This window comes from Rana temporaria, chromosome 3 (assembly GCF_905171775.1).
Source record: "Rana temporaria chromosome 3, aRanTem1.1, whole genome shotgun sequence".
Taxonomy (NCBI): domain Eukaryota; kingdom Metazoa; phylum Chordata; class Amphibia; order Anura; family Ranidae; genus Rana; species Rana temporaria.
This window is the reverse complement of record NC_053491.1, coordinates 432,894,002-432,906,545: the sequence shown is the minus strand read 5'-3', so window position 1 is coordinate 432,906,545 and position 12,544 is coordinate 432,894,002. Positions and strand designations below refer to the sequence as shown.

The 12,544-nt window shown below is 47.5% G+C and overlaps 1 protein-coding gene across 1 annotated transcript in view; it reads left to right on the top strand.

Moving 5' to 3' along the window:
- The window catches only part of ATP13A1 (ATPase 13A1), a 58,821-nt gene continuing 46,277 nt past the window's right edge, over positions 1-12,544 (top strand). The window contains exons 1-3 of the mRNA XM_040346365.1: positions 1-325; positions 5,633-5,722; positions 7,517-7,707. Of these exons, the coding sequence (XP_040202299.1) occupies positions 41-325; positions 5,633-5,722; positions 7,517-7,707 (566 nt within the window). The 5' untranslated portion in view covers positions 1-40. The remainder of the gene's footprint in view (positions 326-5,632; positions 5,723-7,516; positions 7,708-12,544) is intronic.

Below are 12,544 nucleotides of genomic sequence, written 5' to 3'. Positions count from 1 at the left end.
CCGGCGCTGACGCAGGCGGAAGTGTCAAAGGGAGACGGGAATGGCGGCGGCGGTGTCAGCCGGTGTCAACGGTGTGCCGGCACAAGACGAGCTGGTCCGCTCGGTCACCCTGTACCGCCGCCGGCCCCGGCTGCTGACGGGCACGGTGTTGCCGTTCTGTATCTTGTACCCGGCCTGGCTGTACCTGTGGGTGTCGGTGTATGGTGTCGATGAGTACCCGGAGGCCGGGCTCATCTGCCTGGCGGCGCTCGGGGTCGCGCATGTGCTCACCGTGCTGTCGGGGCTCTGGTCTGTGCACGCGCATAGCGCGCTTTCCTGCTCTAAGGTCAGTACAGGGAGGGTGAGGTAGGCAGTTGGGGGATCCCTGACAGCAGGACTCTTTCCTCATTGATATTCTTGGTGCTCCAGTAACAAGTAGAGATCCTCTTTAAATGTGCGTGACAGATTGTAGAATAAATGGGCGGATGAATGACAGGTTCTTCTTTTGCTGGGTGTGATCTCATCCATCTCCCTGGTGATGGTGCACTATTCCTCCCACTGACTCCAGTGACGGGGGCCACTATTCCTCCCACTGACACCAATGACGGGGGGCCACTATTCCTCCCACTGACACCAATGACGGGGGCGACTATTCCTCCCACTGACACCAATGACGGGGGCCACTATTCCTCCCACTGACACCAATGACGGGGGGCCACTATTCCTCCCACTGACACCAATGACGGGGGCGACTATTCCTCCCACTGACACCAATGATGGGGGGCCACTATTCCTCCCACTGACACCAATGATGGGGGGCCACTATTCCTCCCACTGACACCAATGATGGGGGGGCCACTATTCCTCCCACTGACACCAATGATGGGGGGGCCACTATTCCTCCCACTGACACCAATGATGGGGGGGCCACTATTCCTCCCACTGACACCAATGATGGGGGGCCACTATTCCTCCCACTGACACCAATGACGGGGGGGCCACTATTCCTCCCACTGACACCAATGACGGGGGGGCCACTATTCCTCCCACTGACACCAATGACGGGGGGGCCACTATTCCTCCCACTGACACCAATGACGGGGGGCCACTATTCCTCCCACTGACACCAATGACGGGGGCCACTATTCCTCCCACTGACACCAATGACGGGGGCCACTATTCCTCCCACTGACACCAATGACGGGGGCCACTATTCCTCCCACTGACACCAATGACGGGGGGCGACTACTGTTCCTCCCACTGACACCAGTGACGGGGGCGACTACTGTTCCTCCCACTGACACCAGTGACGGGGGCGACTACTGTTCCTCCCACTGACACCAGTGACGGGGGCGACTACTGTTCCTCCCACTGACACCAGTGACGGGGGCGACTACTGTTCCTCCCACTGACACCAGTGACGGGGGCGACTACTGTTCCTCCCACTGACACCAGGGACGGGGGCGACTACTGTTCCTCCCACTGACACCAGTGACGGGGGCGACTACTGTTCCTCCCACTGACACCAGTGACGGGGGCGACTACTGTTCCTCCCACTGACACCAGTGACGGGGGCGACTACTGTTCCTCCCACTGACACCAGTGACGGGGGCGACTACTGTTCCTCCCACTGACACCAGTGACGGGGGCGACTACTGTTCCTCCCACTGACACCAGTGACGGGGGCGACTACTGTTCCTCCCACTGACACCAGTGACGGGGGCGACTACTGTTCCTCCCACTGACACCAGTGACGGGGGCGACTACTGTTCCTCCCACTGACACCAGTGACGGGGGCGACTACTGTTCCTCCCACTGACACCAGTGACGGGGGCGACTACTGTTCCTCCCACTGACACCAGTGACGGGGGCGACTACTGTTCCTCCCACTGACACCAGTGACGGGGGCGACTACTGTTCCTCCCACTGACACCAGTGACGGGGGCGACTACTGTTCCTCCCACTGACACCAGAGACGGGGGCGACTACTGTTCCTCCCACTGACAACAGTGACGGGGGCGACTACTGTTCCTCCCACTGACAACAGTGACGGGGGCGACTACTGTTCCTCCCACTGACACCAGTGACGGGGGCGACTACTGTTCCTCCCACTGACACCAGTGACGGGGGCGACTACTGTTCCTCCCACTAGTGACGGGGGCGACTACTGTTCCTCCCACTGACACCAGTGACGGGGGCGACTACTGTTCCTCCCACTGACACCAGTGACGGGGGCGACTACTGTTCCTCCCACTGACACCAGTGACGGGGGCGACTACTGTTCCTCCCACTGACACCAGTGACGGGGGCGACTACTGTTCCTCCCACTGACACCAGTGACGGGGGCGACTACTGTTCCTCCCACTGACACCAGTGACGGGGGCGACTACTGTTCCTCCCACTGACACCAGTGACGGGGGCGACTACTGTTCCTCCCACTGACACCAGTGACGGGGGCAACTACTGTTCCTCCCACTGACACCAGTGACGGGGGCAACTACTGTTCCTCCCACTGACCACAGATGCTATGTAATCTTTTTACTCCGACTCCCAAGGCTGAGGCTTTGTTTACTCTCATTGATTCTGGGGATCTTTCCACTCCCACAGGCCACAATCTAAAGAGCGATATACTGACTTTTTATGTAGAAAGTTTGGAGATCTGTTCTACATCATGGAAAGTCAACCAGCAGAGTCTGAGATGTGAAATCTTATTCACATAGTATTCTAGATTCGGAGATTTATTGGATACATTCAATATTTTATGGATAGATTTCCATTGTACTGAATTGAAGTTTGTAGGAATGATTCATTTATTTCTACCCAGCATCACTAAATGTGTATCTAAAAATATATAGAAGACTGTTTTGTTTTTTTCTAAAAACAACGTAAGTGCCTGCAGCTCGCTAATCTATGATTGCAGCTATAAATTCCATCTACTTTAATACATGGCAGAGTTGGACTGCGTGTGATAATCTATGAACACAGATCTAGTTCTGTGGGTTACACATCTTGGACCTGTGAAAAGTGATCATATCCAGTTATTGGAATGGGTAGCATTTTGTAGTCTATTTTCTGGCTGTTTTTATTGTACATATTGTGCTTCCACATACTTTTGTATTTCTAATCTTAACCACATGCTATTAGTGTGACCGCCAATGGAATGACTCTTGTGTCTAGTTTTTCAGCTTCCTGTTTTCTCAACTGAAACACTTTTCCTGACCCAAGTGAGCAGATATTGATTGACTGCAAACCTGGAGCTTTTCTTTCTTCAATTTATTAAAGTGCAATTCCACCTTATCGGAATGTTTCAGTTTTATGTGTTTACATTTATTCATGGGCTGGATCTTGTATTTTCTGTGAAGACAAAAATTGAGAGATTGCAACCCAAATTTCCCACACTGTCCAGCTGCCACAGCCGTTATCTAAATGAATGGTGGGCTGCCACTGCTCTGATGGATTGGCCATATTATAGAACAAACCATTAGGGAATTCAGCTGTAAGAGAATATCTTTATTTTAGATTAAAGATGCCCGCCTTCTGGGTTTTGCAGTTCACCTGTGTCCAATTTAAAACGAGTATTGGTTTTGGGTTGAGGTGCACCAAATGGAAATTTTGGTGTCAAAAAACGAAAATTCAAGATGCCGAAAACTGAGCATGACCGTTTTAATATATATATATATATATATATATATATATAGTGTGTAATTGTATTATATTTGACTTCTAAATGTAATATGATGAATTTAAATGAATATGAATTTGACGGCTATTATCGTCACCTTTTAGCTCAAGAAAAGTGCATCACTTTAAATTCTATGAATGTCTTCACACTGGTCCGTTGCCCTTCTGTTCTGGTGTTAAAAATCTTGCTAGCAGCATTTTTGGGCAGTTATAAAAAAACGCACCTCCCAATTGAAATGCATTAAAAATGCAGCAAGAATGCATCAATAGCGCACCCATGTTACATTTTTGATGTGTTTTATTTTATTTTTTTGTCACATGACCTATGAAAAACACCATAAACGCAGCAAATTTGCAGTAAAAATCACATGCGTATTTGGTGTCTCTTTCTTTATCAATTTTCGGCTGAAATTTCGGTGTATCTCTAGTTTTGGGATTAGCCAACGATGGAAAAATGCGTAATTACCGAATAATAGTTTAGACTAAAAAGAGAACTTGTTGGTAGGGTTGCACTGATACTAGTATCGGTGCTGATACCAAGCATTTGCACGAGTACTTGTACTCTGGCAATTGCTCCGATGCTTGACCCGATACCTGGACAGTCAGGGATGTGGGTTGAGTTACAATCGCCAATCTCCCTGTGTGGCTTTCAATAAAGCATCTGACAGCCACTTCATAGTCCACGCCTCATCAGTGCTGCATATTAGTGTCACTGTCGCATGACCTTAAAAAGAAGAATCGGTATTGGTGAGTACTTGGGGGGGGGGGGGGGGGGAAAGTATCGGTACTTGTACTCGATCTTAAAGTGGTATCGGTGCAACCCTACTTGTCAGGACAGAATTAAGTGATTATAGAGGAAAATTTTAAAATTCTCTTCTTACCTGCTCTTTGAAATGGGATTGCACAGAGTGGCCCGGAACTCCCTCGTTTTGGGTCTCTTCCGGTCAGCTGCTTCCCATAAGGGAACTTGTGCATGCTTGCTCCCGAGCCCTGCTGCTATGTCCATAGGCCAGTGTTTCTCAATTCCAGTCCTCAGGCCCCCCCAACAGGTCAGGTTTTCAGGATTTCCATTATTTTGCACAGGTGATTTGATCAGTTTCACTGCCTTAGTAATCACCACAGCCTTTTCATCTGAGGGAAATCCTGAAAACCTGACCTGTTGGGGGGGCCTGAGGACTGGAATTGAGAAACACTCCCATAGGCGCAGACAGTGGAACTCGGCCCTACTCCCTTTTTACTGGCTTTGATTGACAGCAGCAGAAGCAAACGGCTTCCAGTGCACCAGCAATGCCAGCGAGATTCGGAAGTGAGGGCAGAGAAGAGCTGCAGGCGTCCTCGGCGCTGGATCAAATGAGGTCTTGGGTAGGTAAAAGGGATGGGGTGAGGGGCCAAAAACTATGCCTAATCATTTTTTAACTTCATGCAAAGAATGCATTAAGTCAAAAAATGTTTAGGCTTTAGTATCACTTTAAAGTATCAGGTAGTTGTCAGGTAGTGGCCTGCTTGTTGGCAGCCCAAGGAAGGAACAATAATCGGGTTAGAAAATCTGCCCTGATAGAGATTGTTCTTCTCTGGGTCATCCTGTCCCCTCCATTTTGCTTTGGCATAACTTACCAAGTCAACAGAGCTGACCTCGTAAGTTGGAATTCCTTGTTCAGTGTTCTGAAGATTGACTGCCCTAGGGTTGTGTTCCTGATCGGCCTGCATGTTCAGAAGAATTGCCAAACAAATTATCTTGTTGGGGGTTTACCTACTTTTTACATTCTTGTCCACCCACAGTCAATACCAGTACTGCCAGTAATACCAGTCCAGCTGTTTGGGAAACACTGCAATGTGCTTGTAGTAATCACAAATAAGGTGCAGATTTTTATTGTGCCTGTCGACACATGTGATATTAAAGTGAAATATACTCTTGAGTAAACTGGAATGACAGATGATGAATTGATGCTGACTGATTTATATCTCTCCACAGGACCCAAACCCAAAGACTGCAACATTCGCTAAAGTCGTACCGAATCCCAACAATGGCTCTGCGGAGCTAGTACCGTTACTCAGAGAGAAGGTGAGGCCACAATTATTGCCTTTTGTAGATATATTTATGGTAAACATGCCCTCTTATCTCTGGTGTACTGCCTGATTAGTATAAATAATGAAGTCACATACTCCTTGTTACCAGCAATGTGTCAGCTGAAACCAGTCCTACCCAAAGAAAGTTTCCTGCCGGCGTTTTCACAATATACAGAGTAGCTTATCTGTGTAACCGATCTTTAACCTTATAAACTTTAACATAGTTCAGGTTGTCATGCTGGTCTTTTACAATTTATGAAATGAATAAACCTGGAGACAGAGCAGGCCCTTCATGGTGAGTGGATTTAATAGCTCAGACACAGAGGTATTATCACCTGGATGTGTACGTGATAAAGCCAACATCTGCCAGCAATAAAAACTTCAGATTTGGATAGAGAACGTTTTTAAAGAGTTTCATCAAGTGCATTGGCTTTTATACTTTGACAGTTGGGAGAAAGATGACTCGCCATGTTATCCAGCAGCTTGATAAACGGAATTGATCCAGACAGACCAAAAGGACGTCTTTTAAAGGATAAGTTCACCTTTGGAACATATTGCCTGTTTTTTGGGTGAAGCATGTTCTAGCAGCTGAGGCCCCTACCTCCCCAGTGACCGCGAGCAGCATCTTCTCCAGACGCCCACTGTCATTCTTTGAAAATAACATGGCTGTGTGGTCCTCCGACTGGCCACATCATTCATTTACAGTGCTCTGTGAATGGGAAACTACAAGTCCTGACAGCCTTTGTGGCTGTCGGCTTGTAGTTTTATTGAATTGCCATGGCGCTCTGGTAGGTCATTCTCTCTTCCTGCAAATGGATACGGACAACCATGCAGGATCTGGTAAATGCTTTACATACAGCCTCCAAGTTCCTTTTTATAATGCAATTTTTTTTACCCTTAAAGGTGTGTGTGTGTATATGTATGTGTGTATATGTATGTATGTATATATATATATATATGTGTGTGTGTGTGTGTGTGTGTGTGTGTGTGTGTGTGTGTGTATATATATATATATATATATATATATATATATATATATATATTAAAAAAAAGTTGATCTTATTTAAATCCTTTCATGCCAAAACATTTTTTCTATTTAAATGTCCTTATTTCTTTTGAGAAATCAGAAATCCTGTTCTTCTGTTTAACTACACACAGTAATGCAAGGCTTTCTCTCTGGTGTGGAGTGTCGTGCTCGCCCCCTCCCTTGGACTACAGGAGAGTCAGGACGCCCACTAACACACAGCTCCTTTATCTGCAACATAGAGTGTCCTGACTCTCCTGTTGTCCAAGGGAGGGGGTGAGCACGACACTCCACACCAGGAAGAAAGCCTTGCATTACTGTGTGGAGTTGCATACAGAAGAACAGGAAGTGAGGATTTCTCAGAAGAAATAAGGACATTTAAAGGGGTTGTAAAGGATTTTTTTTTTTAATCTAAATAGTTTCCTTTACCTTACTGCAGTGCTCTTTTCATGTCCTCTTGGGGTAAAAGGGGCATACTGTTTAAAGCCAAGGTTTCATTTTCACTTCTCTGCTTCTTTTTGACGCATTGATTGCATTTGGTTCACACTGTGTTAGACTTCTTATCCCATGGCAGGGGCATTTGTATGGTGGCTGTGAGTTGCAGGAATTGATCTGCTTCATGGTTTGTAGTGGCCATTTTTGTCTAGTTCAGTCCTTTGAGTGCTGGAAAGGTCTTGATTTTTGATTGACAATCCATAAATTATTCTTATAAAATAATAACTTAGATTTTTTTCTTTAAAGCATGTTTTTTTTTTCTTCCCCCAGAATGAAGATGGGAAGGAGATCCTGTCATTCGAGTTCCAAAAAATCAAATATTCCTATGATGCTGAAGAGAAGAAAGTTTTTTTTCCTGTTGTGTTTCCACTGGAGCGTCCTTTGTCCTATTACCAGAGTTCTAAAGGATACCTAGAAGAAGCTGATATCAAAGCTGCTGAGAAGAAATATGGAGTCAACAAGTAAGAACTGTCTTGGTATTTCTTTTGTTTCCTGGGCATTGTGCTTAATTGGGTATAGCAGCCAGGGAAAACCATTTTTGTTTTTTTCCTTTCCTGTCCGTCCTGTGAAGCTGGCCTGAGACATGTTGATCTATGGATCTGCATTTTAATACGGAGCGTGTGCACAGCCACAATTCATTATATGTTCCTTTGTGGGAGTCCATTTGAACTTGCACTTTGGAACATACAAACACGCTAACGGCCGGCTTCCCCATTAATATTTCTGATTAACCACTTAATCACCGCCTCATAGCCGAATTACGGCTACAAGGCGGTTCCTTAACTCTGGGAAGACGTCCATGGACGTCCTCCGAGAAACGCGCCCCCTGGGGCGCGCACACGGGTGTGTCCGTGACCGCCGGGTCCAGAGGATGGCGGCTGTTTACCACGTAATTGCTCCGTCCAATGACGGAGCGATCACATGTAAACAAACCGGCGTCATTTGATGACGCCGGTTCCTCCCTCCTCTCTCTGTACCGATCGGTACAGTGTGAGAGGAGAGAGCGGGTGTCAGCAGTGCTGTGGGCTGGATCTGTGACTATTGCAGTCACAGATCCAGCCATCCCTGCAATACCCTGTACAATACTCTGCAATACCCCCGAACAATTTTCAGATATTGGCACCATAGCTTGTGGACGCTATAACTTTCACAAAGACCAAATAATATTCACCAATTTGTACTTATTTTTACCAAAGATATGTAGCAGTATAAATTTTGGCCCAAATGTATGAAGAAAAATGGAAATTTGCTAAATTTTATAACAGAAACAAAGAAAATTGTTTCCGTCTTTTTTTTTTTTTTTTTTTCTTTCATAGCGAAAAAAAAAAAAAAACCCAATGGTGATTAAATACCACCAAAAGAAAGCTCCATTTGTGGGAAAAAAAGGACAAAATATTCATTTGGGTACAATGTTGTATGACTGAGTAATTGTCATTCAAAATGTGAGAGCGCCGAAAGCTGAAAATTGGTCTGGTTATTAAGGGGGTTTCTTTATCGTACATCACGGGACACAGAGCGGCATATTCATTACTATATGGGTTATATGGAGTACCTTCAGGTGTTGACACTGGCAATCTCAAACAGGAAATGCCCCTCCCTATATAACCCCCTCCCATAGGAGGAGTACCTCAGTTTTTACGCCAGTGTCTTAGGTGTTAGTCATGGTTTAGCTTGCCTCCGCATCCTTGGGATTAGGTGAGCTACCGGTTCTGTCCAAAAAAGCCTCAGCGCTAAAGTGGTCAGTAACCGGACCCCAAACCCTTGGGGTATAGCCCATAATGCTTTTCTTTTTAGAGAGCTGGACCCTGGGCCCAGAACTTAGAAACCTTTGGGTGCCTAATGTTTTCTGTTGCCAGGGTGCTATATGGGCCCAGGACAGTGGATCCTTCATAGGAACCCAGGGCCTGAAGGTCTAGACATCCCCACGGAGATGGGGGAAGATTGGGCCTCTTGCTTGGCAAAGTCCTGCGGCATGGAGCAGGTAAGTGAGGGGAAAACTTGCGGAACTTGGTTCTTAGCAGGTTTTTTTCTGGGGGGTCACAGGGGACATGCCTAAAGTTATGCACTGCATCTGGCAAACTAGTCACATATCATAAAGATAGGATGGCTCTATATGTATTATTCCCCATAAGATGTGACCTCCCTTGTAGTGTTGGAAAAGCATTGAGTGGGGCCTGTGTGATATAAAAGTATATATGTGTGTCAGAGAGCTGTGCTTACCTGCAAGCCTCCAGGCGATGCTCCGCTGACCTCCTCATGGTTCCAGGCTGCAGGCTGCAGTTTGCTGGAACAGAGAGGTCCCTTCCTCCCAAACCCCCCCCCCCCCCCCCCCTCCTGTCGGGAGGGGCATTTCCTGTTGGAGATTGCTGGGGGGGGAAGGGCGGGTCAGTGGCTTAAGGAAGGGGCGGCCCTTCCTTGTTTGTTCCATTCAATACTTTGGAACTGGGGAAGAAAGACCAGAGCGGCAGCACGGGGCGCCGAGGACACACAGTGGCCAGAAAGGATATTGCAGTCTTCAGAAGACTGTTTTTCAAGCCTAGAAATAGGCTGTTTCTTTTCCATCTCATAGTTTTTCTTTGCAATACTACTCAGGGGGACAGAATGTTTTTTCTTTCCTGGATTTGAAACAAAAACGAAAAAAAAAAAAAAAAAAAGAAAAGTCATCTAGGGGAGAGGAAGCATTTTTTATCCCCCAAACAGGTGTTTGGGCAATTAACTTTTATAGTTCCAAATACCAATAGGTAGCAGGTGTACCTCGGTATTGTACCATGGCATCCGGGTCAGAGGGTACAAGAGGTGGGGATTCCCCCAGAGAGTCTGAGGTCTCGGACAAGGTTATGCCGCTGCTTTCCCCACAGGGAGCCTTGGGGCCATCGGGATCTGGGGCTGGAGCTGGCGCGGGTCAGTCCAACCCTAAGATGGTCACGGACAAGGTATTACTCACCTCTTTAAGAGAGATGGAGAAAAGAATGGGAAAAATGATAGCCACAGCTATGCGGGGCAGTAAACGGATTAGATCTCCGTCGCCCGAGCGCGGACCCTCAGAAGAGGAGGTCCTTTCCTCATGGGAATTGGACGACCTCTTGGACAAGGACCAAGTAGGTTCAGGGATCGAAGATCCGGATACAGAGGAGTCTGGAGCAGTCTCCCAAGGGGAGAGCTGGTGGATTCAAGCCTTAACGGACTTGGTCCATAATGCATTCAACTTGCCAGTACCAGATCTCCAGGTGTCTACGGTTTCAGCTTTGGGCTCACTGAGGGCGCCTCAAAGCAATGCAGTATTTCCGATCCACCCTCTACTAGAGGGAGTTTTGTTCCAAGATTGGAACAAGCCAGATAAAATCTTCTTACCACCTAAAAGATTCTCTGCCCTATATCCTATGGAAGATAAATTTTCCAAGAAATGGGCTACTCCTGCAGTGGACGCAGCCATCTCATGTATTAACAAATCATTAACATGCCCTGTAGAAAACATACAGGTATTCAAGGATCCAGTTGATAAACGCTTGGAAGCACTACTTAAGAACTCCTTCACTACTGCAGGGGCAGTAGTACAGCCAGCCGTGGCTGCGATTGGGGTTGCTCAAGCATTATCGGATCAAGTTAAGCAGATGCTTAAACTTATTCCTGCCCAGCAGGCAGAAGAATTTTCGGATGTCCCTAGGGCCATATGTTTTACAGTAGACGCAATTAAGGATTCTATCCAGCAAGCGTCACGTTTATCGTTATCCCTTATCCATATGAGAAGACTCTTATGGTTAAAAAGCTGGGAGGCCGAGCCCCCATGCAAGAAGCTCCTGGTAGGGTTCCCCTTCCATGGAGGACGACTCTTCGGAGAAGACCTAGATAAATACATTCAAACCATTTCAAATGGCAAAAGTACTCTCTTGCCAACTAAGAGGAAGTTTCAGGGGCCTGCGTTTAAACGACAGTACTCCCCTGGGCAGGGGTCCTCTAATGCCAAACAGTATCGACGGCCTCCTGCGAAAGCAAACTTCGGCTTCAACAGCAAATCACAAGGACAGGCTGCTAGAGGCAGAAAGCAGTGGGTTCGCAAACCAGCAAAACCAGCCCCCAAGCCGACCTTATGAAGGGACGCCCCCACCCACGAAGGTGGGGGGAAGGCTGCGACTCTTTTCAGAGGTTTGGGAAGCCAGCATTCCCGACGAGTGGGTACGGTCTTCCGTGGCCACGGGCTACAAATTAGATTTCCTAAGGTTTCCTCCTCTTCATTTCCAGGAGTCGAGGATTCCAAACGATCCGGAGAAAGGAGCCGCATTAATGTCGGCATTAAATCATCTACTTTCCCAGGAAGTAATAGTAGAGGTACCAGTCCTGGAACAGGGGCTAGGTTTCTACTCCAACCTATTCATCATCCCGAAGTCCAATGGAGATGTCAGGCCAATTTTGGACCTAAAGATGGTAAATACATACCTAAAGATCCGCTCATTTCGGATGGAATCCGTGCGGTCAGCAGCTACCACACTCCAAAAGGACGACTTCATGGCGTCCATAGACATAAAGGATGCCTACCTTCATCTTCCAATTTATCAGCCACATCAAAAATATCTACGCTTCATGGTGGCTTCGCGTCACTTCCAATTCGTGGCGCTTCCCTTCGGGTTGGCTACGGCCCCCCGGGTGTTCACGAAGGTCCTAGCTCCAATCCTAGCCAAACTAAGGATCCAAGGGGTCACGATCCTAGCATACCTGGACGACCTCCTAGTCATAGATCACTCGTCTCCCGGCTTGGAGCGAGCAGTGGCCCTCACGGTCCAATACCTCGAGAAGTTCGGCTGGGTCCTAAATAGAGAAAAGTCAGCTTTTCTGCCCACAAGGCAGTTGGAATATCTCGGCATGAGATTAGACACAGAACAACAAAGAGTGTTTCTACCTCTGAGGAAGGTCAAAGCCATCAAGGAATTAATCCTACTGGTTCTAAGCAAGAAGGAACCGACTATTCGCCTATGTATGAGGTTACTAGGCAAGATGGTGGCCACATTCGAGGCGGTACCATACGCCCAGAGCCACACTCGCATCCTGCAGGCAGCCATCCTGTCAGCATGGAGCAGAAGGCCACAGGCCTTGGATATCCCGTTGCCGCTCTCATCAAGAGTCCGACAAAGTCTGTGTTGGTGGTTAGACCCTCAGAATCTACTGAAGGGGAAGTCTTTCAGCCCAGTGGCTTGGAAGATAGTGACCACAGACGCCAGCCTGACGGGCTGGGGAGCAATTTTGGATGGTTGCACTCGCCAAGGTACTTGGGCAACGCCAGAGAAGCAGTTGCCCATCAACATC